The 21,147-nt window shown below is 54.9% G+C and overlaps 8 protein-coding genes across 8 annotated transcripts; 3 read left to right on the forward strand and 5 right to left on the reverse strand.

Moving 5' to 3' along the window:
- Positions 1-212: 212 nt before the first annotated feature.
- W97_04952 (uncharacterized protein) lies at positions 213-3,686 on the forward strand (the record flags this gene model as incomplete). The annotated part of the gene is made up of 3 exons (XM_007782840.1): positions 213-1,363; positions 1,413-2,254; positions 2,335-3,686. The coding sequence occupies 3 exons, from the start codon at positions 213-215 to the stop codon at positions 3,684-3,686; spliced, it is 3,345 nt and encodes a 1,114-aa protein (XP_007781030.1).
- Positions 3,687-4,611: 925 nt separating this feature from the next.
- On the reverse strand, positions 4,612-5,589 carry W97_04953 (uncharacterized protein; the record flags this gene model as incomplete). Its single annotated transcript, XM_007782841.1, has 1 exon — positions 4,612-5,589. One exon carries the CDS (start codon positions 5,587-5,589, stop codon positions 4,612-4,614), a length of 978 nt encoding a protein of 325 aa, XP_007781031.1.
- Positions 5,590-6,501: 912 nt separating this feature from the next.
- Positions 6,502-7,056, reverse strand: W97_04954 (uncharacterized protein; the record flags this gene model as incomplete). The annotated part of the gene is made up of 2 exons (XM_007782842.1): positions 6,502-6,709; positions 6,776-7,056. The coding sequence occupies 2 exons, from the start codon at positions 7,054-7,056 to the stop codon at positions 6,502-6,504; spliced, it is 489 nt and encodes a 162-aa protein (XP_007781032.1).
- Positions 7,057-7,939: 883 nt separating this feature from the next.
- W97_04955 (uncharacterized protein) lies at positions 7,940-8,831 on the reverse strand (the record flags this gene model as incomplete). Its single annotated transcript, XM_007782843.1, has 2 exons — positions 7,940-8,493; positions 8,570-8,831. The coding sequence occupies 2 exons, from the start codon at positions 8,829-8,831 to the stop codon at positions 7,940-7,942; spliced, it is 816 nt and encodes a 271-aa protein (XP_007781033.1).
- Positions 8,832-9,562: 731 nt separating this feature from the next.
- On the reverse strand, positions 9,563-12,040 carry W97_04956 (uncharacterized protein; the record flags this gene model as incomplete). Its single annotated transcript, XM_007782844.1, has 2 exons — positions 9,563-11,261; positions 11,400-12,040. The coding sequence occupies 2 exons, from the start codon at positions 12,038-12,040 to the stop codon at positions 9,563-9,565; spliced, it is 2,340 nt and encodes a 779-aa protein (XP_007781034.1).
- A 2,039-nt stretch (positions 12,041-14,079) lies between these two features.
- Positions 14,080-16,173, forward strand: W97_04957 (uncharacterized protein; the record flags this gene model as incomplete). The annotated part of the gene is made up of 7 exons (XM_007782845.1): positions 14,080-14,271; positions 14,325-14,332; positions 14,384-14,443; positions 14,504-14,663; positions 14,755-15,073; positions 15,126-15,671; positions 15,731-16,173. 7 exons carry the CDS (start codon positions 14,080-14,082, stop codon positions 16,171-16,173), a joined length of 1,728 nt encoding a protein of 575 aa, XP_007781035.1.
- Positions 16,174-16,466: 293 nt separating this feature from the next.
- Positions 16,467-18,529, reverse strand: W97_04958 (uncharacterized protein; the record flags this gene model as incomplete). Its single annotated transcript, XM_007782846.1, has 2 exons — positions 16,467-17,972; positions 18,023-18,529. The coding sequence occupies 2 exons, from the start codon at positions 18,527-18,529 to the stop codon at positions 16,467-16,469; spliced, it is 2,013 nt and encodes a 670-aa protein (XP_007781036.1).
- A 420-nt stretch (positions 18,530-18,949) lies between these two features.
- On the forward strand, positions 18,950-19,368 carry W97_04959 (uncharacterized protein; the record flags this gene model as incomplete). Its single annotated transcript, XM_007782847.1, has 2 exons — positions 18,950-18,974; positions 19,046-19,368. The coding sequence occupies 2 exons, from the start codon at positions 18,950-18,952 to the stop codon at positions 19,366-19,368; spliced, it is 348 nt and encodes a 115-aa protein (XP_007781037.1).
- Between the last annotated feature and the right edge of the window lie 1,779 nt (positions 19,369-21,147).

Consider the following 21,147-nt stretch of genomic DNA (forward strand, 5'->3'; position numbering starts at 1 on the left):
ACCCGCCCGCCGACCCCAGCTCCCAAAGCTCAGGCCTAAGCCTCAGCGATTGATCAGCCCTATTCAACCAACAGTAGTACAACTGCCTCACGACTTTCCAGAAGCTCGCCTAAAGCCGACGAATATTATGAGCACGACGGACGCGTGCTAAGCGTTGTTCTACGCCTACAACTGCTGCCAGAACTCAGTCCTAACCCTCCCTTCCCTCCGCTATGTTCAACCTCTCCTCCCTGGTTCAGAAAGCGCAGCAATTCATCGACCCGACTCTGTCGCAAACTGCACCTTCAACCGACCGTCGGCCTTCAAAAAGCACCCTCTTCCGCCATCAGTTCCGCCTCCCTGACACGCAGAATCCGTTGCAAGAGATCACCGCCGAGCTCACCCTTTCCTCGCACCACAGCATCCGAAGCACCTCAGACGACCGAGACGACGAGGACCGAGGGCAAGGCAATCGCTATGTCGGGAAACTTCACCTGTCGGAGCAGTTTCTCTGCTTCTCCACCCAGGGATCGAGCTTTCTGAACACTGCCAGCTTGAGCTCGTCAAGCGCATTTACAGGCCAGACACACGGAGCTGGACCAGCCGGCAATGGCTTCACACTGCCCCTGTGTGCGATCAGGCGGGTGGAAAGGTTACATAGTCAGAGCTACATGTTCGCCCTGGCCATAACCACGTGGAACGGCTTCGGTGAGCAGAGCAAGAAGGAGGGCGGCCAGAAATTGACAATACAGCTAGCGGGCAGTCGGCAGCAATGCGAAAGGTTCTGCGACCGCTTAAAGAAGGGGTTGAGGGAGGGCATCAGGGAGGTGGAGAATCTTCGAGCGGTAGCTTCGCAGTGCTACTCGGAGTACCTGCTCTCAAACGACCCGAAGATTAAGGAGGACAGCAAAAAACAGGACAGCAAGAAGGAAGCTCCAGATACTGGCCTTGGCATAATCTTCAGGTATCCAGGCAATCCTAGAAAGTTAAGAGATGGGACGAAGATGCGATTATGGAGGGAGTACTTGAATGAGAATGGGAGGAATGCGACCCTCATACGGCAGCCTACCTTCCATAAGCTCATTCGCGTCGGCTTACCGAATAGGCTCAGAGGCGAGATGTGGGAACTTACTTCCGGCTCTTTCTTCCTGCGCTTGCAAAAACCGAACCAATATACGGAGACTCTGGCGAAGCACGAAGGCCGGAAATCTTTAGCCATTGAGGAGATTGAGAAGGACTTGAACCGCAGTCTACCAGAGTATCCGGGGTTTCAGAGCGAGGAAGGTATTGGCCGGTTACGACGGGTTCTGACAGCATATAGCTGGACAGATGAGGAGGTCGGATACTGTCAAGCCATGAACATTGTGGTAGCAGCGCTTCTTATGTATGTACTCCACTCCCGTAGCATGTTGCGGTTCGCTGAGGATACGAAGCTACATGTCCGAGGCGCAAGCCTTCTCGTTACTTTCTGTGCTATGCGACCGACTATTACCGGGATACTACTCGCAAACTATGTACGGCACTCTTCTGGACCAGCGAGTCTTTGAATCGCTAGTGGAAAAGACCATGCCGATATTGTGGGACCATCTCGTCAAATCCGACGTGCAGCTCTCAGTCGTTTCCCTTCCTTGGTTCCTCTCGCTCTATATCAACTCCATGCCCCTTATCTTCGCTTTTCGGGTCCTGGATGTTTTCTTCCTCGAGGGCCCAAAAGTACTCTTCCAGATCGGCCTCGCCATCCTCCGCATAAACGGCGAGGAGCTACTAGACGCATCTGATGACGGCACCTTCATCTCTGTTCTCAAATCTTATTTTGCTCGGTTGGATGAGTCAGCGCATCCAAAGTCCGAGAACCCAAAGCTACGGGCGGTAACACGCTTCCAAGAGCTCATGGTGACGGCTTTCAGAGAATTTGCGGGTATCACGCAGAACACCATCTCGGAACAACGTGCAAAGCATAAGGATGCTGTGCTAGAAAACATAGAGAACTTTGCCAAGCGAACATCAATACGTAACCTAGGACCGGACAGCAAACGTTTGAGTACCAACGATCTTGGCTTCATGTACGACCGTTTCTATGGAGTGCTGTACGAGCGGCAGCAACGAGCGGAGATGTTCCAACAGGAGGCGGACCGACGTGCGAAGGCTGGCGGTACGAAAGCAACGCGGATTGCGACTGATGTGCTCTATAATAATTCAGTTGAGATGGGTAGAGTTGCTGTTGGCCCCAGTCCAACTCAAATGGACTATGACGCGTTTCGAGAGTTCCTCGCTGGTAAGTTGTCTTCTCACATTTCCATGTCGACCATCCTGTGATGGCCTCATTGTACGAGCCGCCGTGCTGACGAAGACCAGGCATCACCAGATGGGCAGTCAGTGATTCACCCAGTTCACCACAAGACCCCAACGCGGAAAAACAAAACTACTCCTACTTCGGCAACAGTATGAGGAATCGCAGTGTCACGCTATCGCCTTGGGGCGCTGGTCCCGAGCCGGCGGACCACGAGTTCATGCAACGCCTATTCCGCAGATGGGATGTCAACATGAACCATGCTCTTAGCCTGCAAGACGTCGTCACCGGTTTTGCTCAGGTGAAGGGAACAAAGGATATCATGTCGAACATCAGCTACTTCTTCGAGCTGTATGACGACGATGGTGATAGCAAAGTAGACCGGGAAGGCATCTTGAGGATCTCGGAAGCGCTCCTGTTCCTCTCTCGCCGCGGCTTTGAAAACATGCCGTCGCCGTCAGCTTCTCTCAACAGCCTACAGCCGAAAGAATCAGCGGACAACGTTGGTGGCGGACGTGAGAATCGTGACGAGCAAATCTTGAGCAGCATATCCGCCTTCATACGCCGCTGCTTCGAGTACGCCGATCCGGACCACGCCGTCAACCACAGCGAAAATTCATCTAATCAACTCATCGACACAACAGAAAAAGCCGTCGACGCGTTCAGCATCGGCGACGACGAAGACGAAGACGACCTCCTCTCCTTCTCCTCCAGACCTAGCTCTCCGAAACCGCCGACATCTCTCGACCCTTCTCAACCAACCACAGCACCACCACCGCCATCCAGCTCCCTCACCCCTAAACCAGACAAACACACCGCAAACGCCGCCCTGGACCCCACCAAACCCCTCTACATCACCCTCCCGACCTTCCGCATGCTGATCCTCGCCGACGAAACCCTCGAATCCTTCTTCGAGTCCGCCTTCGCCAACTCCTTCCGGCTAGCCGACATTCCATCCTCGACCCCGACCAGCACAACCCTCACCACCTTCGCCAACGTCAACGCGCCCAGCCGTGCCGCCTCGGCGCAGGCCCTCTCGCTCCCCCAAGACGCCGCCGGGGTCGCCGGACCAGCCGGCAAGGGGCTGAGAGGCATGCTCGATAACATCGTCAGCGACGGCATGAGGGTTGCTGCCGAGGTGCGGCGGCGGATGGAGGAGGCCCAGCGGGAGATGGATAGGGCGGCGGCGCAGGGAAACTATGATGAGGATGAAGAGGAGGAAAGAGCCGAGGCGGATAGGAAGAGTGTTAGGGATGCGGATCGGGATTTGCTTGAGGGAGCGGAGACGGTGGACGTGGAGGCGGGGGAGTTGGTGGGGGTGCCGGTGTTGGATGGGGAGGATGGGAGGGGGAAGGGGAAGGAGAATTTGGAGAAAGGGAGGAGGGGTGGGGGTGAGGTTGTGGAATTTGAGAGGTGAGGCGGTGGTGGGGGAGAGTACGCGGGGGCGTGGAACCGCTGGTGTTCGGATTGCTTGATCAATGGGGTTTCGGATGGGGCTTGTGGTGGAGTTAGCGTTCGAGTGTGCTATATTTGGGTACGCATGCTGAGGCATGGTAATTAGTATCATCATAAGCAAGAACCCCCACGAAGAACGTCCCCATGAGGATCTTCAAAAGTCCTCAAATGGCTGGTCAAGCGCTTCAAAATGGCGAGACGTGAACAGTACCCAGACACAATCGCTCACATCACACGCGTCGGCACTTCTACAACTCTTGATGCTGACATCAAGTTTACTGAAGGATCGCCCTTGGATGCTCAAGGTCACGTGTCTCGCATGCCGTCGATCAAGAACTCAGTACGCAGCAGAAGGTTTATTGCCATCTGAGGAACAGCTGTAAGAGCTGAGTAACAAACATGAGCATGCTGAGACGATGTTGCATTATCGCCAGGCTTAGTGTCCAGGAACAGGTCCTGAAGAGGAGGCAAAAAAGCATCCAACCTGAACAAGAGTGTTGATGTAGCCACGTCGGCTACAGAAGCCAAAACGCTAACCGCCCACAATGAGTGGGAGTACGTGCGCCAGTGCACAGTGCGCTGCATCTGTATGGCATAAGCGCCACACATTGCTGTCCGAAGAGCTGACATGAAGTGACAGACAGAGGGCAAAAGAAATCAAGAGCCAAATAGAGAACAATTCAAGGCAGTAACCAGAGAACATAAACTGTGCTAAAAGCTTGTGCAAACGACGCAATAGAATACTCAATAGGTGCAACTTGAGTCGAATCGAACCTCTCAACACGTCCTGGACGTCGTAGAACAGAACCCTGATCCGTCAAGGAGAAAACACAAGATCGTATCCGACTAGCTATAAGAGCGGAGGAGACATTGTCGGAGGCAATTTCTCAAGGAGGGGATGCGTCTTTCTGCAGAAGCGCAGCGCCGAAGTGAAAGTGTGGCCGAGTGGGAGTGACCATCTTCTTGATCCTGGCATTCGGCACGATGGGCTCGTCTTGAGTGTAGATCGGACTTAGCTGCATCGCGGCAAACTGCTTACGTACGGGGCTAAACGTCTCGACAGGAAGAGAGATCAAGTGCTGTTGAAGAGTCTTGCTGGACTGAAGGGGACGACGACGCTTTACGGGTGGCTCGTCATCACCAGAAGAGCCGGACAAGTCGAGAACTGCCGAGGCACGCTTCTTCGAGGTTCCTTTGGTGATGGTCTTCCGAGCACGGCGTTGCTTCTGAGGTGGTGTATCGGGTGGCGTGGCGAGCTGAGAGGCCGGTTTGATGGACTTACGAAGCTCGATCATACAGTCTTGCAAGTAGCTGACCTCATCCAAAGTGGCCACGTCGTTTGCCACTTTCCCGAGAAGCGCCCCGAACTCCGGGTCTTTGCCGCCATGTTCGCCAAGTGCGGTGATGATCGAGTCAAGCACTTCCTTGTCCCATGAAGCGATGACCGAGGATCTATCCTCTTCGTCGCTCTCGTAGTCAGCTTGGAGATCCACTATGACGGCTTCGTGTTGTGGGTTCGACTCGTTAGTCACAATCGCAGCCTCGACAGGAGCAACGATTGAGCTGTTCTGCTCGGGTGTAACAGCATCCTGAGCCTCAGCAGATACCTGCGGAGGCGCTCCGTAATGGTAACTCCTGCAGACCGGCCCTTGACATTTGGTGCATCGCCAGTGCGCCGACGAGTCCTCATGGCAGGTTCGACATTCGCCCTTCTCTTTTTTGGAGCCAGTCCATTCGCCTTTGTGCTGGACCTGGCAGCGACGCGTGTGCTCGTGGTTCTTCTTGGGAGAAAGGCGAAGGAGCTTCCGCAGCATAGCCTGTTCTCTTTCGCGGTTTGAGTTCACCTCTTCCTGGTACTCCTTCATGGCTGCGGCGATGACGCTTGCCTTCGGGGATGAGGTTTGTTGTGCCCTACGAGTGGCCGATTCTTCAATTCACGCCGAGTGTCAGCGATGAGGTGAAGGAACGTACATCGACAAGATAGAAGGGGAACTTACCCTGCTTCGAGGCTGAAGATCTTCCTTCAGGATTTGCGGTGCTGTCGTCACTCTGGCTCCTTCGACGGATTCCGTTCTGTGTCAATCTTGGAGAGCGACGAGGCCGATCCATGGCGCGAGTGCGTGCCATGATTTCCGAGGTCTGGATGTCAGAGACTGGCTCGTACGCTCGTGATGCTGCGCGCGAAGTGGTGTTGTTCGAAGGTGGATGAAGTCTGGAGGGCACCAGAAAGAAACAGGCTTTTGCATCGCATCTAATGACGTTGCGGAGGAGGCGGGTCAGAAGTGAAGTGAAAACGTCCAGAAAGAAAACGTGCTCTTCCGAGCAAACGCTCGGCCTGGATGGTTAGGCTCAATCGCACTCGTTATCCCCTTTGAGGGGGCTTGGTTCGAAGTTGTCCATGTTGTGTTGATACGGAGAGAAGTTACTCGGGTGGTGGATGGGTAGGGTAGCTCGAGACTGCACAACGACTCTTGAGCTGCAACATAACTTTACGAAACAAACACGTGACAATCGAACTTCCGCAGTGCGGAGACTTAGTCAGTTGGTATAATAGAGATGCTGAGGGATTTGATATGGCGCACAAAGCCATAACGTGCTTTTAGCCTTCACGTCTACCGCAGCGACGCCCTAGAAGATGCAGAGTGGTATCATAAAAAGCAAAATAGCCACCAGATGGAGCAAATGAATCAACCTCCCAGTCATCCCCGTCCCGCTGTGGGCTCAGCCGTCGTTCCCCATCCCGCATTACCTTGCATCTCGCTCTTGTCATGTCCCCCCTAAACTACCGCCCTGCCAGTATGCAGCGTCCTCCTCCTATGGAAGAAGAACAAAAACGCGCCATAGCACGCCGTGACGAACCAAAGCAGCATGTTGATGAGGTCGATCCAGACCGCGTTCTTCATGCGCTGGATGCCGCCGTTGCCCTCCGGTTTCTCGTTGATGTACAGCTGGCCGAAAACGCCGAAGACGGCCGTCCAGAGGATGCTGCACCATAAAACGTCAGCACTCTACCCAAACACAGTTGAACCCAGTAAACGCGGAGGGACTTACAACAGTATCACATCCCAGATGAAGAAGATCCACGTCTTGATAAACGGGATCAGGTAGACGAGCACCGTGATGGCTGACAGCGCGGCGACGACCTCGGCGTACACCCACTTCGAATCCGCGTACTTGTTGGCTTTCTGCGCGTTGGCAAGGTCGGTGCCGTAGAGACCGGCGACCGTGATGGCAAAGATAAACTGGAGAGCGCGTATCGCGATGCGCGCCCAGAGGCCGAGCTTGCTGCCTGTGTCGGCGGCCGAGCGGGTCAAGGATCCGAGGGAGATCATTGTAGTGGTGTCGTGTGTGTAGGTTTGTGGTGGTGGGGTTCGCGGTTTTTGAGCGTTCGTGGTGTTTCGTGGATTGTTCTGTTGCGCTGGCGATGCGCTGGAAGAAGTGTAACGCTGGGGTAAGGGTGACGCGCTGTGTCAAACAGTGGGTGTGAGTAGTTATGAAGAGGAGGAAGCAAGGCGGTCTTCGAGCTTTGTTGGGAAAGAGCCACTCGTGACAGTGGCTGGTGGAGGGGTCTGGTGATTCTGGTGATGGTGATCAACAAAGGCCAAAACAAAGCTATTGCTGCGAGCACAATCGCGGGCTGTCGAGTCCAATGAGCGGCGAGTATTGGGTATGGTGAGTCTTTCTGCGTCGCCCTCCTCCTGAGGGGGATATCGTTCAGATATATTCTTCATCACGATGCCCGAAGGGGTGACGCATGTTTGGAATGCGCAAGCGGCTGGCCCGTCTGTTGGCCGCCCCTGCCGTGTGATGCAATTGGCGCTGAGCCAGGGTTTACCTGCGCTTTAAACTGCCGCTAGCGGGCGCCGAAATCTGGGGTCTCGATGCCGCCATTGGACAGCACTAAACAGGAACGTTTGAAACACCATGGAGAGTATCATGGCATAGTCGTAAGTTTCAATACGGACCTTTAGCAGTGTTTCAAGTGGAACGCGCCGAACGCGACCCCACGACCGCTAGACACTTCATGAGAACTTGATATCGCGTTTGTTTAGACCAAGACAACTCTCGTGTATGATCGTGCTGAGGTAGTGAGGGAGCCGATATATTGCACCTAGCAAAGCTTGCGCGTCAGTGAAAACAAGGTCCTGCGATGGCCCGAAGTGCCGAAGGGCTAGCTCTACTCAACTGCTCTATTACGATGCTGCTAAACTGCATTTAAGGCGAGCTATACTTATAATTATACTGCTCCTTCGCCTTCTTCAACAGCTCCGCCAGTTCCTCCTCCTGCTGCTTGAACTCCGGCTCATCTTTCAGCCGCCTCAGATACGCCGCATTGACAATCTGGCTCTCGCTCGGCACACTCGTGCCCTTCTTTACCGCTGGCCTCTCATTGACCCTCGCCCACCACTCCTCCAGATTGGGGAAGTCGCTCAGCTTCACGCCAGCGAAATATGCCACGTTGACCCAACTGAAGTTTGCAATGTCCGCAATGCTGTACTTCCCCCTGCCTTCGCCGACGATGTAGTCACGGTCCTTGAGATGCGAGTCGAGGGTGCCGTAGAGGCGCTCCGTCTCGCCGACGTAGCGCTGGGTGGGATACGGGATGCGCTCCTTCGCTAGACGGTAGAAGTGGTTGGCTTGGCCTTGCATCGGCCCAAGGCCGCCGTGCTGCCAGGCAATCCATTGTTCCGCGCGGCTTAGGTCCAAGGGGTCGGTAAAACTGAATTTGTGTTCTGGGTCATAGTGCCGAGTGAGGTATGCGAGGATGGCTGCGGCCGCAACTGTCAGCTTCTCCTGCGCAGGCCAACTACAAGATTGGGCGACGAAGAGACGCAAGCAGCTTACCAGCTCCCTCCTGGACAGGAAAGCCGCCCTGGTCATGATCCACGACGACTGGGATACGACCATTGGGTCCCAGCTTCGTGAACCAAGGCTCCTTCTGAATGTTCTCCGAGATGTTGATGCCCTGGAAAACATAATCCTTTCCGTACGCCTCTTTCAGCTCCTCGAGTATTATCGAGGCTTTATGGCCGTTTGGCGTACCCCAAGTGAGTAGCTCGATGCCGCTGTTGGCAATGAGGCCGGAAGGGCGGTTGGAGGACGACATGGTAGCTGGCAAGACGTTCAGGAAGTGCTTGGATGTCTGGTGGAGTCTCAAAATGGGTGTCCTGAACATGGAGAGGTGAAAGGTAGCGAGGGCTTCTCCGGACCTGTGCGGCTTCACTGTTCTGTGTAAGATCAACAACTGATGAGTTTGATAATCGAGCTCATGATGTCACGAGGGTCGCGGGATTCGCGTCCCGACATCGCGTCCGTATGCGATTCCGTGAGCAGTTAGCATGAACTTCTGAACTCAGTGAATGCCGTAGTTCTGAGGAGTCCGACACGTAGATAGCCTAGAGAAATGAGAACTCTGGCGTTGTTTGTGCATACATGATTAACTAGGGGCAAGGCGGAGAGGTATGTGGAAATTCACGTGACTTTTGACTCCCGACGAAACTTACTTCAGTTGTCCATTGCCAGTTGTTCAATTTTCTGATCGTAGCATGTTAGGCTGGCGCCAAACGCTTGAGTGGGATTTGGCTGAGGAGTGTGCTACTACAACAAGAAGGGATTGCTCTTCCTGGGAGGTAGAAACGGAGGGCGTAGCAAACCTCTCAAGCTGGGTGCTGGGGCGGGCTTGCCCTGCTAGTGTGGTCCGGCATAGGGAGAATTCGTAACTGGGCTTCGAGAGAGTCAAAGCCAAGGGGGTGATGAAAGGGGAATATGGTCTCAGTGGTAGTGGCAGTCAGTTTCAGGATATCTAAATGTATTCGGATGCCAACTCTTTTAACCATACTACCGCGTACCATTCCGACGCCTTCGCCCAGCATACAGAAACCCCTCCACCGGCTCCTCCACCTCCCCGCTCGAGAAAGCAATGTGCCCATACACATCGTCTGCGCCCGGCTTCTCGGTGACGCCCCACTGCAGCGGCAGCAACGCCGGATTCTCGCCGCCCTTCTCGTTTGGCGACGAGTGACACGCCGCCGCAATCGCCGCGCTACAGCTACTGGCGACCGGCATGCCGGACTTGAACTTTTGCAGCCCCAGGACGAAGCCAAAGAGGATGAGTAGCACCCCGATGCAGAGGACGCAGATGATGGCGATGGGTGAGTATCCACACGTCATGACGCTGGAGGCGTAGCTGGAAGCCGGGACGGTGACGTGAACCGCGGGCTGCCCGATTGGATCATAGACTTGAAGACTAATTAAAAAGATGCTCTGTGACGCGAGCCAGTGGAGAATTCCTGAGACGGCGAGCAGAGGCATCGCGAAGCGGTAAGGGAGCTGCAGGAAGTACGTGCTTCGCTGGCTACCGCGGGGAATGTTGGATACGCGCAGGCCCTTACGCTGCAGGGCGTATTGACTCCACTCGTAGGCCAGCAAAAAGCAAGTGATGAGGCCATTGTAGCTGAAGTAGAGGAACGACAGGATGGGTTGTGCTAAGTTGGCGAGGACAACGTTGGCGATGAGTCCGCTGGAGCCGAAAGATGGTACATTCCATGTTATAAGCGTCTTGGAGCTAACGGCGCCGAGACCGAGTTTGACCAGCGTGGTGAAATCGTTGGGTCCCATGATGGAGGCGACGCCTACACCCAGAAATGCACCAACCAAGGCTAAGGCTAGAATGTACATTGCAAGGCAGGTAATCCACCTCTTATAGCTTACAGCCCCGTACCAGCGCTTAGGCTTAGCATCATACTTCTTTGGCTGTATCCACCTCATGCGCATGAAACTGAAATGCCTTGGAATGGTTGACCAGTGGCCCATCTGTTCTGCTTGGATGTCGACCTTTTCAAGAAGGCAGCTGTCTGCAGTCGAAGGATCCGGTCGTTCAATATACGAAGATACCGCATCGCCCACCGTCATGAGGGGATTTTCCGTGATACCGAGCGCGGTGTATGCCATTGCCAACGCCTTGATGAGATTCAGTAAGATGACCAGAATTGCAATGTGGAGGCTGAATTGTAGCTTGCAATGCTCAGGGGGCATATCACTAAGGCAAATATCGACCTTGTATCCAAAGGGCGCCCAGTTCGTGGCGTCAACGTCGGTCCAACGGTCAGAACAGTACCGCTGATATTCGTTGTTATACTCGATGCACGGGTTCAACCCGCAGATCCAAGCGAAATTGTCCGGAGGGCAACGTAAAGATCGGTCGGCGTATACATAATTGTGATGGCTCACCGTGGCGTTGGTCGGAATGGCTGAGAAGTCTCGAAGCATTGCCGGATCGTCATTGCTGACGAGGAGCAGATTGCCTCTTTCGGACTGAAACAGCTTGGCGTAGGCCGCTATGCAGTCGCTTGGCGCGAGGCTGTAGAGTTTACCGGTCTTTGCAAGTTTGTGCATGTTTTGCGCGACCTCGTTGTCCACTGAATCGAAGTTGTTGTTCTTCAAGCTCTCAAACCCCCCTTCAAGCATGAAGTTTCCGTTGACGCTGAAGACTTTGTACTCGTTAACGGAAGTCGAAGCGAACACTGCCGAGTTATAACTGCAATGGTCTGTCAGAACTGGATCGTTTCTCCACTTGAAGCTGGGCGGTTTGGTAGACCTCGACGGAACACGCGGGCGATGTCCCTTGGCTGGGTCCGTTAAGACTTATGTTACTGATCGAAGAGAGAAGACTTACAACAGGTGAAGCGGCAATGATGATGTGCCTAAGATGGTCCACAACACTGCTCTTCTCCAGCTGATACGCGTCAGATTGCGCACGGAAGGAATTCCAATATCCAGCCACTTCTTCTGCATGTGCGCTCTATCGAGCTCGAGTCTTGTAGGCGCGGAGAGGCATTGCATACAGTAGTTGCTTCCACTGAGCAGCAATGTGCTCAATACATTGATCAACAGATGCACCCTAGTGTTGGTTTGCTTGATGTTGCCGCAGCTTCCATTGTACAGTACGCTTTTTCCGTCTGAGTCGACCTTTGTGGTGGATACTGCATAGATGGTGACGACCAGATTGATGAGGAAGACACATGATGTGATCGCGGCGGCGGAGATAGCACCAAATCTCCAACCCGTAAGCAGCCGTTGCCTTTGCCACGTCTCCAGACGGCCACGCCAGGTCTCCAGGCGGTCATGCCACCAAGGGGTGAGGACGGGTTCGGCTATCTCGAAGTGCTCCGTAGGTATCTTCTTGTAGGCTGTATCGATGCCAAAGTTCGGTTTGCAGACGGTTCCTGAGGATGTGTCGTGGTCTTCCTCGGTCAGCCCGTTGCTTAGGTCTCCACCAGCAATCTGCTTATAGGAGCCCTGTTCTTGCCGGAACATCGTCCACAAAGTCTTCCTAAGCACCGGCCCTATGCGAATGAAGTCAAGTTCTTAGCTCTGGTGGAAAGTCTGCCGAAACGTATCGCCGGTATACTCTAAATCCTTTTCTATCGGCTGGCGACGGCTGCTTCAGCGAATATCAGGCTTCTGTGGGCAACAGCGCAATCGTCGAATGGCGCAATGGGGCCTGTGTTGACTGAAATGCGCCGGCAACGGTACGGACCGCAAAGGATACTTGAATACCGAGCGACGGTTTTTGAATTTCATGATGGAATTCATCAGGTACATGTCAGTGCAGGAGGCGGAGGCAGCCATATTTGGGGTCGGCGAAGCACTGAAGGCAGATCAAGGATGCTCGTCCTTCGCGCTGCCACACGCTTAAGCGCCGAAGCCTGGTGTTTCATGCGAACAGAGCTTCGTGGAGTCGAAGTTCGGCCCCCACAGACGGACGTCACGCGATCAACGTTGGTTTTGGTATTTTACGACTCGCAAGAGGCGGCACGGCGGGTCCCTTTCGTACCTGCGTTCGCGTGTAGGTTTTATAAGTAGGGGGTAAGCAGGGAGTCGCGAATTTGGAGTTGGAGCTCTACAGCGATGTTTGAAGCTTTTCCCTGCTCTGCGGATAAACGATAATTAACTGAAGAGACCCTTTGGATAGGTCATGTTCAAGCGCATCTTTGACGGAGGCATAAAATAGAAGGTAGAGCTTAGACAACAGAGACAATAAAAAGGTCAAGAGACATATCACGTGAGTGTTGCCCCCTGCCATCGCCTTGGCCGGATCCCTCTTTCTGATGTCTGCGGATGTTCAGAGCCGCTTATTGCAGTTGTCGGCACTAAGAAGCTTTCGACTTGGAGTACAATTGCGGTATCATTAGAGAAAGTTGACCACTTGCTGCTCGCGCTCTGTAGTTAGGGTAAGCAAGCTTCCCGCACTGTTTCCGAGACCGAGACCCAAGCTTTGAGGCGAGCTCAAGCACTGCCCCGGCATCTGTTTCATCTCACCTTCTGGCTTGGCCGCGCCTCGTCGTCAGGCGGGCCGCATCTAAGCGGCAGCTCCGACGGAGCCTTCCGACCATCTTTGTTGGCTGCTTCAAATGGCATATCTTGATAGAGAGGCCAAGGTCTCTAGGTACCAGCCTCCACCGCGTCTTATCACAGCTGTATCCGGTCCGACAACTGCTTTGCATGCCTTATCAGCGCATCTTCCACCAGTTCTGCTTCTACAGAAGTCATGGGTCCCCTCCATCGTTTGGCCTTAGTCTCTGCTCGGCCGGCCAGCCATTCGCGGCGGGCGGCCTTGGCTGACCAGGCGGCGTGCCACAGTGCGGTCTGCCCGGCGAGGGGTTCAACGTCGAGCACGGTGCTTGATTGCAACCGTCACGTCGCAATCGGCCAAATCAGGCAGTTCGACGTTCGGTCGACCACTGTGCGCAACGCCCAGCCTTCATACGAGAGCATGTGGGCAGCCAGTAGATAGAGTGGCGGCGTGGGTGGTGATCTCTGTGCAACAGCGCGAGCCGTTTATAAGAACCTTGGACGCGCTCCTCCGTGTCGGTAAGCTAACTGATTGCTGCCGTCGCACCTGCTTTCTGGAGTTTTCCTTCCATCTTTCAATTCTGGGGGGATTGTGCGATTGTGCCTCGTGTCTCTGCAGGCCTCACCCACGCCTTGAACCCAGCACTGCCACCTTCTAAGCCTCGGTCGAGAGAGCATATTACTGTACGTAGAGCCTCAGCTTGTTGTACCATACCTGTTCTCTCTTGCCCCGCACTATTGCGCCCTCAGAAGAACTGCATTGTTAGAGTGCGCTCCTGGCATCACGGGGGCACCGCTCGAACACTGCGATAAGAAAGCGATCCTGGGGATTGGTTGGTATCAGCAGTGCTGGTATCAGCCTCGCAAAAGACATCACCACATCACTTCAAAGACTATGCGCTTGCACGCACGTACAGACTCTCTGAATTTCCGCTGAAATCTTACATAGCCCGTTCCCATATCTCAGTTGAATTCCGGAGTAGTAACAGCTCCTCACCGAGATGGCGATCTGGAACAGGAAGAGCACCGGCTCTTCCGACCATAGCTCGCCTCAACGCGATACTGAGAAGCAACCCTACGCCGATGAAGGACAGCTTGGGGGACCTGGCGTGCCGCCAGGGGAGGGCGTACTCGAGGACCCCAAGAGCCACGAGCAGCTGCATCGAGGTCTGAAGGCGCGACACATTACTATGGTAGGTGTCCTATACCAAGATACAGCCTTTGTATAAAAACTGATCACTGTCAGATTGCGATGTAACCACACCAGCCATCCGGGCCACGATACAATTGCTGATGTGCGTGCAGTGGTGGTGCTATTGGTACTGGTCTCATCATCGGCACAGGTGCTGGATTGGCAAGGGCCGGGTAAGCAGCAGTCAAGTTGGCATCTTTGGCTTGGGCACTTAGACTGACGCGGCTTGACAGTCCTGGTTCAATCCTGATAGCGTACACCATCGTCGGTTTCCTCGTCTTCCTCGTCATGTCCGGTCTCGGCGAAATGGCCGCCTGGCTTCCGCTGGGCAGCGGTTTCTCGGGCTATGCGACCCGCTTCTGCGACCCAGCTCTCGGTTTCGCCCTTGGTTATGTATGTGTTTCTTCTTGTCAAACGCTGCCGCTCGAGACTAGGCCAGCGGCAGCAGTTACGTGGCAGGGATTGCTAACGGCATGCTGCACAGACCTACTGGTTCAAGTACATCATCGTAACGCCAAATCAGCTCACGGCCGCTGCACTCGTGATACAGTTTTGGGTGCCTCGAGACAAAGTCAACCCGGGAGTCTTCATCGCCGTGTTCCTCGTCGTAATCGTCTGCATCAACTACTTCGGAGTGAAGTTCTTCGGCGAGTTCGAGTTCTGGCTCAGCAGCTTGAAAGTCTTAGTCATTGTTGGTCTGATCATCTTATCGTTGGTGCTTGCCCTCGGCGGCGGACCAAACGGGGACAGGACCGGCTTCAGATATTGGCGGGACCCTGGTGCATTCAAGGAGTACCTTGACAGTGAGTCTTAAAACACAGTGTGATGTAAATGTATTGACTGATACCGCAATAGCTGGCGCGCTTGGCCGCTTCCTCGGCCTCTGGAGCTCGATGATCACGGCCGTCTTCGCCTACCTAGGCACCGAGCTTGTTGGTGTGACCGTCGGCGAGGCACAAAACCCGCGCAAGACGGTTCCCCGCGCCATCAAACTTACCTTCTACCGGATTCTCTTTTTCTACGTGCTATCCGTCCTGCTCCTCGGCATGATCGTCCCATACGACAGTCCTGAACTCGCCTTTGCGACCAAAGCCTCTTCCTCAGCCGCCGCATCTCCCTTCGTCGTCGCCATCCAGCTGGCCGGTATTGACGTCCTCCCCGGCTTCCTGAACGGCTGCATCTTGCTCTTCGTCTTCAGCGCCGCCAACTCGGATTTGTACATCGCCAGCCGCACCATCTACGGACTGGCTTCGCAAGGCAAAGCGCCGCGCATCCTCGCCCGCACAGACAAGCGTGGTGTCCCCGTCTACAGCCTCGGTCTTAGCACGCTGTTCTGCCTGCTCGCGTTCATGAACGTTGCCGACGATTCGCGCAGCGTCTTCTTGTATTTCGTGAACCTTGGTAAGCCAGAGCTATTATCATGTTCTCGTTATCGAGTCAGATCCGCTGACCTCTTGCAGTAACGGTCTTCGGCCTCCTAACCTGGATCTCGATCCTCGTAACCCACATCTACTTTGTGCGGGCCCGCGTCGCGCAAAACGTACCCCGCGAGTCCCTCGCCTACATCGCCCCCTTCCGCGTCTGGGGCTCCTACGGCGCCCTCTTCTTCTGCATCCTCATCTGCCTGACCAAGAACTACAACGTCTTCGTCGGCACATTCGCCTACAAGGACTTCGTCACGGGATATATCGGCATCCCGCTCTACCTCATCATGATTGCCGGCTACAAGTTGTGGACCAAGGAGCCGGGCGTCAAGCCTGAGACGGCGGATTTGTGGACGGGCAAAGATGTCATTGATCGTGAAGAGCAGGAGTTCTTAGCAAGGAAGGCGGAGAAGCAGGCTTTGAAGGGAAAGAATAAGGGTGGTTGGTTCTACAGAACCTTTATTGGGTGGCTGTTCTAAGTTTTGTGTTACTTTTGGATCGGTTGATGGACTGGACTATTATTGCGCATGCGCTAGATGTAAAAGTCGCGCGGTCATGGTCGGTGCCCATGGCCGGTGGAAGGGAATGTTATGCTCTCTATACGATGGTGATCTGATGGCTCTACAGCTAGATGAATGGGATGAATTCCCTTTTGCGCCGAGTCTATCTTCACAAGTTTGGATCAAATATCTTGGCACACCCACGATCTATGCTCATCACAGTTCATCAGTTCACTAACTCCAATGACACCAACCTACCGTATCCACTCCTCCTACTCCCTCCTCTTCCTCCCCCTCCTCCTCCCCCCTCCCTCTACCCCTCCCTCTCCACCACTCCCCCAAGCCAACCCCCTATCCACAACCCCCTCCACCGCCCTCCCAGCTCCCAACGCAATCCCCCTAGCCCCAAAGCTCTTCCGTCCATCCACGCTCCCCACACTTCCACTTCCCCGTCTGGGACTCTGGCCCCTGCTCTCGACGGGGCTCCTGGCAGGCGTCGACGTCTCAGTTCCCCCAACCTCGTCCGAGGACCACCAGCCCTCTGGCCGCGAAGCCGAGGTTTTGTCCGTTGCGGCTTGGGACACGGAGGGGTGGGCTGAGGCTGCGGGGGAGAGGGGTGTGGATGGGGAGGAGAAGCGGGGATGCTTTGGCTGTCGCTGGGGGGTCGAGGGGCGGAGCGACGGGGAAGGCTGTGCGCCCGCCGAGGCATGGTCGGCTGGTGGAGGGCTGGGCTGTGGTGGCGATGCGTCGACGCTGAGCTGCTGCTGCTGCTGCTGCTGCTGCTGGCCTGGTGGAATGTTCTCGGAGATTTTCTTAGAGGAATCCGGCGTTGAGCGTTGCGCACCTTCGTCGTCGGAGAAGGTGGCCAGGTGCGTGGGTATGCGCTCTGGCGTCCAGGGCCGCTGGGTGCTAGCACTGCTCCCAGCGCCGTCTTTGCCTTTCCCCGCGTGCCGGTTCAGCGCGTCGAAGACATGAGGGAAGACGAGGGCATCGACATCCGAGGCCCAAAGGAAGTCGAGGTGCTCATACTTGGGGATTTCCTTGACGACGGTGTGTCTAGGGAGCTCCTTCAGCATGACGTTGATGTCAACGAGACTGTCGCTGCCGCCGTACACGAGCACAATGGGCGTCTTGATGTTGCGGGTCGGGAACTTGGCCACCTTGTAGTACTTTGAGCCGTTGGCGACGCTGAGCGGCGCCTGCACCTCGTCGTCGTACATCTGGAAGATGCCGTTGCGGATGATCTGGAACCAGTGCACTACTGACTTGGTACTGGTGAAGGAGTAGAGGTGGGGATATGCGGCGAGCTTTTGGTGTGCGGATATGTTCTGCACGGTCCAGCCGAAGAGGAAGGAGAGGCAGAGGTCTATGATGCGGACGAAGATGGGCGGATAGAGCAGAGCTTGCCACATTGTTGCCGAGCTTAGAATGGCACGGCGGCCGAACGCAAGGAAGAGAATGTTGGGTGAGGCTTTGACGAAAGAGCCGACGATGGTCGTGTTGCCCGGCGGTGACATTGCGGGCGCAAGGGCGATAAAGACGTCTACTTTGCCGTTGAGATTGGGGTGGATCGACAGCGTGGCGAATGCCTGGGCTGTACCTTGTGAGAAACCTATGTATGACAGAGAGGGCTGGCCGGTGGTGGACAGGATGTAGTCGATGCTGTCAGGGATGTCGTGAAAGGCGAACTGGTCGATTGAGAAGTTCCAGAACTTGGACTCTGTAGGCGCATGTCTCACGGACTTCTTCGAGTATTTGTTTCCGCGATTGTTGCCCAGCTGGAAGTCTGTCAGTGCATGCGTGACGAGCCAGTCGCAGCCTTACTGACCCAGACGTCGTACCCTGCCTCGACAAGCCGGAACGGCAAACACCTCCCCTCGTCCGTCAAGCACGCCCAAACCTCGCTGTTCATCATAAGGCCATGATGTAGGTAGGCAACCTTCTTACGAATGCTGTTCTTCCCGCTGTTCACCTTCTGATCTTCTTCACCGTGCTTCCATCCTAGCCTGTGCAGCCCAAGTAGATAGCCGTCGCCGGTCTGCACTATATGCTCTTCCGCATAGTAACCGTAGATCTCGCACAGCTCGGTGAAGTCTGAAGCCTGGGCTATGGAGGCTACAATGTTCCTCTTCCTGTTTCGAGACCTTCGCCCTTCTGCCGACGACAGGTAGTTAAAGGACGTCTGAGATGCGCGGTAAAGGAGGCGGATGATGGAACCGGGCAGAGCGAGGGTAACGACTCGGAGGAAGCTCTCAAGGCCGATAAGAAATAGAGAGCCGACAAGGGCAACGTACTCCCATGGACTTAGACGGCCGATGAAAGGAACGCCGGGCATGTTTGCTACCTAGGTATAGTCTCAACCTTCCCTATGTGTTGTCGCTGCTAAGGAGGCCGACAATAACAGGAGCACTCCCTTCGATAGTGCACACAGAGCATACCGGGGGATGGTGTTGCAGCATGTCTCCAACGAACGGCCAGGTGCTGTGGATCACTGGCCAGACAGACAAGGAACTCCAGCTACCTATTGTGCGGAGGTGGGACGACAGGAACGTCATCCCTCGGCAGACATGTGACATGCCTCGTGCGCGCTCGTGGGCTCGTGGGCCTGTGCGCCTTGTCCGCAGAGCCGCCAACGCCGCGCCGCCGCTCTGCTCTTTCGGGCTGCCCTGCATTTCGAGCACAGCACCACCACCGAATGCGCCGTCGATAACTAGCAGTGGCCAAATCGGCAAACGCAGAACACGAACCTCTCACGATGCCGTCGTCATGTAAAGACATACGTACGCTCACGCTCCTCCCCAATGCCAACGCTCAACATCAGGACCATCGTGCTAACACCACCTCCGCTCAGGCGCAGCACTCGCAATCTGCCTCCAGAACTCCGACTGCATAATGGTCCAGCGCAACACTCCTTCCGACTGTCTGCGCCCTCCGCTCTGCAAAGAACTACCGACGCGCTGCCAACAGCTTCAGAAGGGCTATGCCGAGTGCAAGAGGGGCATGGTCGATATGCGCAAGCGCTTTCGAGGGAACAGGCCTGTGGCTGTCAGTGTGGAGTTGGAGGCCGGAGCCGATGAGCCGAGCCATCAGCTTTACGCGGGGAGGCCGGCTGTCAGTGGGGTGGTGGGTGTGGCCAAGGAAGAGGGTGCTGGAGAGGCGAAGGAGGAGCGGTGAGCAAGGTGGGGGGGTGGAGGGGAACGGACAGGCGAGGGACAAGAAGATCTGAACAGAAAACCTACGGGAAGAGGGAGGCGGAGTGTGTGGCATGCATTTGAGGCGCAAAAGCACTGGGATGGCGTTATGGGACTTGCCACTCTTTGCTGCGATGTAAGAGAAGTGCTTGTGTCAATGTACCAACAATGTCCTTGAATTTCTTCGCACATGATTAAAAAGGATGCTGGAATGCTATCGGCAACAGCGGAATCAGAGACTGGAGGATGAACGGTTATTCTTCAAAAGCTTCTTGCTCAGGGGGCTGCAGCTTAAACGGATGTCAAGAGCTTCTCATGACTTCATACTCCTTGAACTGGACCGCGATGATGAGCTATGCAACGAGCTATGCAACACATCTGAAAAATCACGGGACTCGAAGAGTCACGAACTGTTGAGGCACTGCATTGACTATCAACCGAAGGCTTCATCACTAAACGCAATGATTGAGCTAAGTCGAGGATCTGGCACAAGGCAGCCTACATAGTCTCACAAGCGTGATCAAGCTGGGACTAGCGGTGAAAGGTCAAAGCAGAGCCCTTAGAAACATGGTGGACGTGATCAATGTTGATGATTTCGGACTGCGGCAATTTCTGTCATCCGCGTGGTGCCGACACAAGTAGCTCGCATCACGCGTCTGGCCGTGTTCGTGAGAAGGTACTTGTCTGTCCGATCTTGGACACTTCGGGTTTGCTACCGCGTACCTCGGACATGCGAGAGTGTGATCTGCATTTGTGGTCGAAAAGGTCATAAGCGGTACTCTTGAAGCGGTGAGGATCTGGTTTCATCAGCAAAACCGCTCGAGGTGATAGCGTGTTTCTTACTAACCTCTCACGTTTGGGAAGCTGAGCAGGTAAGAGCTTGACTTTTGTGTGGCGCCTACATTGTGCTGCGTCGGCGCTGCTATCTTTCGAGGTTCCATAGCCTGCATGGCATATATGTTGATCAAGGTTCCTCGAGCCTTTTGGAATAGCTTAACGGTTGCCGTAGAGTCTTGTAAACGAGAAATCGAATCGGCATCGGATACTAGATTATCGTCGCGTAAGCTTGTGCGTCACCGGTAACACGCCGGACGCTTTTTGTACTCACAGTAGCCTGTCAGCCACCGGTTGAGGCTGTCGTCCACGAAGCGCATGGTCAGCTGCGCGTTTCCGTCACGAGAGCAACGGTGCCAGAGCATGATCTCAGCTTCTTTTGGATTTTTTCGGCTCCATCTTTGAAATCTGTCCGTGAAGGACTCTCGCTGCTTTAGAACTTTCACCCGAGTACAGTACCACAACTGCCATCCCGTCAAGCCGGCGAGCGCCTGAACGATGCCTGCAAATTGAGAATCAGCATAGACGTGGTAGAAGAAGAGTCAGCAAAGGTACCTTGGGGGAATGGCTCGTCACTTAAAGGGCACTCTAGGACCGTACAAGGCTCAACCAGGAGCTTTGTCTCATCGTGAGTACCTATAAGGTCAGGTTCCGGAGCGCGCCGCTCTCGGGTGTCTGTGCCTGAGATGTAATCGGGGCGTCTAAGATTGTAAAGTTTCAGCTGGAACATGCCGCCATTGTCCGAGGACGGACGGCACACCTCGAAGTCGATATCCCGCCACGCAAGGCACAGTCTCGAAGAGATGGATCCCTCGGGACCACGGTTGAGTATCAGTAGAGCGCGGTAGTCAGACACCGAACCAGGCCCTACAGTAGGGAACACAGTGTAGATCTTGACACGTTGTGTGGTTGAAATGACGACCTGTGC

The sequence above is a fragment of the Coniosporium apollinis genome (genome assembly GCF_000281105.1).
Source record: "Coniosporium apollinis CBS 100218 chromosome Unknown supercont1.22, whole genome shotgun sequence".
Classification (NCBI taxonomy): domain Eukaryota; kingdom Fungi; phylum Ascomycota; class Dothideomycetes; genus Coniosporium; species Coniosporium apollinis.